The sequence below is a fragment of the Somniosus microcephalus genome, chromosome 3 (genome assembly GCF_052327205.1).
Source record: "Somniosus microcephalus isolate GS21.2 chromosome 3, FLI_Smic_1.0, whole genome shotgun sequence".
In the NCBI taxonomy this organism is placed as follows: domain Eukaryota; kingdom Metazoa; phylum Chordata; class Chondrichthyes; order Squaliformes; family Somniosidae; genus Somniosus; species Somniosus microcephalus.
Genome location: NC_140989.1, coordinates 339911915 through 339916922, shown reverse-complemented (window position 1 = coordinate 339916922; position 5008 = coordinate 339911915). Strand labels below are relative to the sequence as shown.

General features: G+C 50.6%; 1 protein-coding gene across 1 annotated transcript; it reads right to left on the bottom strand.

Annotated features, from left to right (window-relative positions):
* Nucleotides 1-973: 973 nt before the first annotated feature.
* LOC147122281 (uncharacterized) lies at nt 974-1729 on the bottom strand. The gene has a single exon (XM_085977730.1). It carries the CDS (start codon nt 1727-1729, stop codon nt 1016-1018), a length of 714 nt encoding a protein of 237 aa, XP_085833856.1. The 3' UTR covers nt 974-1015.
* Between the last annotated feature and the right edge of the window lie 3279 nt (nt 1730-5008).

The following is a 5008-nucleotide window of genomic DNA, read 5'->3' as shown; positions in this document are numbered from 1 at the left end:
TGTTATGGGGCCGTAGTGTTTCTAACTTTTGACAGGTCTTCCTGTCAAACATGAATGGAGCATTCCCTGCTCCGATTGGCTCCCCATGGCCCACGTGATCCCAGGGGACGCATCGAACTAACTGCGCCCCTGGGATATGCAAGCCCTGCGTGCCGGCAGCTGGAGCAGGCCCAGGATCGGAATTCCACGGGGGCCCAGAGCACAACGGCCGGCACGCTAGGTAAGTGCAGGTCGGAGGCTTGCACCCGTGGGAAGCCCCCGGCCCGAATTTCTGGGCCTACATGTCTAACTTCTGGAGACTTAGCCTCCCGGGAAAACCTGCAAAAAAAACCTAAGTTCAATGCGCACGCGCAGCCTCTCCTGCACACGCGTTCGACCTCTTAACCCTCCCTTTCAGGGGATCGGAAGTGCCGGTTTCCCGCGCATGTGCAGTGCGGGAAACTGGCACTTCCATTGGGCTTATGGGTGAGTACCCCGTGCGTACTCACCCGTGGAGAGCCGAATTTCTGGGCCTATATATTTTTTTTTGTGAAAAATATATACTTTATTCATAAAAATCTTTGTTCATGTACATGACAATACAGTCCACATCTGGTACAGTACAAATTAACTTCAGCACATGGCACTCAATTTACAAATTATATTACATTAATCATTACATGTATCAAAGCTTGTTGCAATACATTACAATACACTCCACAAATCATATTACAGATGAAAGCAGTACATGGTACTCTCTTTACACAAAACAAGTGCATTTTCATTACATATTTTATAAGTCATACAGCCCGAGGGGGGCCAAGATACATTCCAACACTTGTCAAAATACATTACGTTACAATCCACCAATTATTATATTACATATATGGCATGATACACATGAATGTAGTACATGGTACTCTATTTACCTCCACAGATTACAAGTGCATTAACAGTTTACACACTTGTACATCATACGGCCCGAGGGGGGTTCTCTACTGGTTTCAGCCCCTCGGTGTACACTGGCGGGAGGGCCTTAAACTGTGGCCCTTCCCCATCGTGCCTTTGCGGCGGCGGCACCAACCTTTAGTGCGTCCCTCAGCACGTACTCCTGGACCTTGGAATGTGCCAGTCTGCAGCACTCGGTTGTGGACATCTCCTTGCTCTGGAAGACCAGCAAGTTTCGGGCAGACCAAAGGGCGTCTTTCACCGAGTTGATGATCTTCCAGCGGCAGTTGATGTTTGTCTCGGTGTGTGTCCCTGGGAACAGTCCATAGAGCACAGAGTCCTGTGTTACCGAGCTGCTCGGGATGAACCTCGACAAAGACCACTGCATCTCTTTCCAGACCTTCTTTGCAAAGGCACATTCCAGAAGGAGATGGATGATGGTCTCGTCCCAAGCGTAGCCTCCTCGCGGACAGCGTGCGGTGGAGCAGAGACGTCGGGAGTGCATGAAGGATCTGACGGGGAGGGCCCTTCTCACCACCAGCCAAGCTACGTCTTGGTGCTTGTTTGTAAGTTCTGGCGATGAGGCATTCTGCCAAATGACTTCGACAGTCTGCTCAGGGAACCATCCAAGAGGATCCACCATCTCCTTTTCCCGTAGGGTCTCGAGGACGTTACGTGCTGACCACTGCTTGACGGCCTTGTGGTCGAAGGTGTTTGCCGTGAAAAACTTTTCCATGAAGGACAGGTGGTCCGGCACGGTCCAACTGGATGGAGCATTCTGTGGCAGCGTGGCCAGACCCATCCTTTGCAACACCGGAGACAGATAGAACCTCAGCACGTAGTGACACTTGGTGTATGCGTACCGAGAGTCTGTGCACAGTTTGATGCAGCCGCACACAAAGGTGGCCATCAGGATGAGGGCGACGTTGGGTACGTTCTTTCCCCCTTTCTCTGAAGATTTGTACATCATGTCCCTCCGCACATGGTCCATTTTCGATCTCCAGATAAAGTGGAAGATGGCTCGGGTGACTGCGGCGGCACAGGGTCGGGGTATGGGCCACACCTGCACCACGTACAGCAACACCGACAACACCTCACACCTGATGACCAGGTTCTTGCCCACGATTGACAGGGAGCGCTGCTCCCACATTCCCAGTTTCTGGCGTACCTTGGAGATACGCTCCTCCCAGTTTTTGGTGCACGCCCCGGCCACTCCGAACCATATCCCCAGCACCTTCGGGTAATCTGACCTGACGGTGAAGGGGACAAAGGATCGGTCGGCCCAGTTCCCAAAGAACATGGCTGTTGTGTCGGCACCTTTCTACCTAGACACAATTTAGGACTCAGAACTCAGAGATTCAAACATGAAGTGCTTTATTCAGGAAGGAAAGGAAGTTCTGGAAAGTTCCGAACAAAGTGAGCTAAACTTAACCAAGAGAACACCCAACCATTTATCTGCTGTGACAGCGCCACCACAGGTGGGAGGAGAACACACAATACATAACATATTCCTCCCCTCTTAAATGAAAGGTCCACATTATTCCTCAACAGGTAAGTTAGTTTCAATGCACTCACTAACCAAGGGTAAAGGTAGACTGCCTCAAACCCTGACTTTACCCTGGGGTTTATTCTGCCCCAGTCTTGTGGGTAAGTTACTAAGCCTACAGATCCAAGCGTCTTGGAGGCTGCCGCTCCCTGACAGGATACCGGCGGTCATTGCTGGCTTCCACAGCAGTAGGCATTGACACAGGCCTGGATGGAGAAGGTGCCTGTGTCAGTCGAAAGTCAGGAGTTTGCACAGGTGGAACAGTCTCTATGACTTCCTGTGTTGGAGAAGAGCACTGTGGCAAAGGATGTTGGTTTGCGGTATCATCCGGAAACAGTTCAGGCCAACCAGCCATTGGAGCCTCTGTGGCTGTCTCTGCTCCTAGCAACAGTTGATCTGTGTGTCTTCTCCAGACGACGTCCTCGGCAGTCTCAACCGTGTAAGACACAGGGCCTGTCTGCGCGATCACCGTAGCAGGAACCCATTTCGGTCCAGTGTTGTAGTTTCGAGCTAGGACGTGCTCTCCAGGGTGAAACCGTCTCTCCTTGGCTCTTTTCTCTCTCTTTACAACTTGAGCTTGTTGTTGACAATGGACAACCTGTTCTGCCCTTGGAGGTTTGAGTAAGTCAAAACTTGTCCGCAACTGCCTCTTCATCACGAGCGAAGCGGGGGAAGTTTTGGTTGTGGCATGCGGCTCGTTCCTGTAGGACAACAGGAAGCTGTTCAGATGTTGGTGGATGGAGCCCTGACCTTGCGATGCCTTCAAGGCGTGCTTCAAAGTTTGCACGAACCTTTCTGCCAGGCCGTTAGTAGAGGGATGATAGGGCGCAGACCTGATGTGTTGGACACCATTCACATGCAGGAAGGTTGCAAACTCCTGTGATACAAATTGTGGACCGTTGTCACTTACGAGTTGTTCCGGTGAGCCATAACGGCTGAACATCTCACCAAGTTTCTCAATTGTTTTCTCTGCCGTGGTAGACCTCATCATAGCGACCTCCAGCCACTTGCTACGAGCATCCACAACCACCATAAACATCTTCTCTTCGAAAGGACCGACGAAGTCCACATGTACTCGCTGCCACACTTCTGCAGGCCAATCCCAGAGGTGTAGGGTTGCCAGCTGTGGAACATTCCGGACCCTTTGACATGGGGAACATGTTTTGGCTTTCTCCTCAATATTTCCATCAAGACCTGGCCATCAGAAGTAGCTTCTTGCCATTTCCTTCATCCGAACCATCCCACTGTGGCCTGTATGAAGTTGTTGCAGTATAGGTTCCCTCAGAGGTGGCGGAATTATGACATGGCATCCCCAAAGAAGACAACCTGCCTGGACGGAGAGCTCATTTCTTTTTGAAATGTAAGGTTTCAAACTAGGAGAATCTCCTATAGCTCTCCCTCGAATGACATTGTCCAATACCTCAGACAGGACTGGATCGTTGCAGGTGTACCTTTGCACCTGAACTGCCGTGACAGGTGCTCCCTCCGCTTGTCTAAAGTAGAAGATGTCTATCTGACAAGGCTCTGTGGGAGTAACAGGCAAGGGTAGCCTCGAGAGACCGTCTGCGTTGCCGTGCAAGTCTGATTTGCGATATTTGATGTCGTATGTGTGTCCTGACAACAGTAAAGCCCACCTTTGCATCCTGCTTGCAGCAAGAGACGGAATTCCGGTGTGGGGCCCAAAGATTGAAGTCAATGGACAGTGGTCCGTCAGGAGTGTGAACCTTCTCCCAAACAGGTACTGATGAAATTTTCGAATTCCGAAAACGATTCCCAAGGCCTCGCGCTCAATCTGTGCATAGTTACTCTCGGCCTTGTTCAAGGTGCGTGATGCAAAGGCAATAGGTTTCTCTTCACCAGAAGGCATGATGTGGGATATGACTGCTCCCACACCATATGGTGACGCATCACATGCTAGCTGCACGGGTAGCTTTGGGTTGAAGTGTGTCAGGACCTCCGATTTCAGCAATGCTTTCTTTGCTTGGGCAAAAGCTTTGTTGCACAGTTCAGTCCATTTCCATGTTTTGCCTTGACATAGCAACTGATGTAACGGCTTCTGCAATGTTGCGAAGTCTGGAATAAACTTCCCATAGTAGTTAAGTAGCCCCAGAAATGAACGTAACTGGCTCACATTCTGGGGTGCTGGGGCCTCCACGATCGCCTTGACCTTTGACGGCGCCTTATGCAGGCCAGTAGCGTCAATCACATGCCCCAGGTACTCAACTGAAGACTGAAAGAATTCACATTTGTCCTTACGAACTCTGAGTCCGTACTCTTTCAGTCGTTGTGTCGCATCCAAGTTCAGAAGATGATCCTCCTCATTTGTCCCAGTGACAAGGATGTCATCCAGGTAGCACTGGACTCCTGGCAGTCCACTCAAAATCTGATCCATTGCCCTTTGGAATCGAGCAGGGGCCGACGTAATTCCAAACGGAAGGCGGCAGTACCTGTATAGCCCCTTGTGTGTCACAATTGTCAGCAGCTCCTTTGATTTGTCATCGACATGCATTTGTAGATAAGCCTGGCATAAGTCTA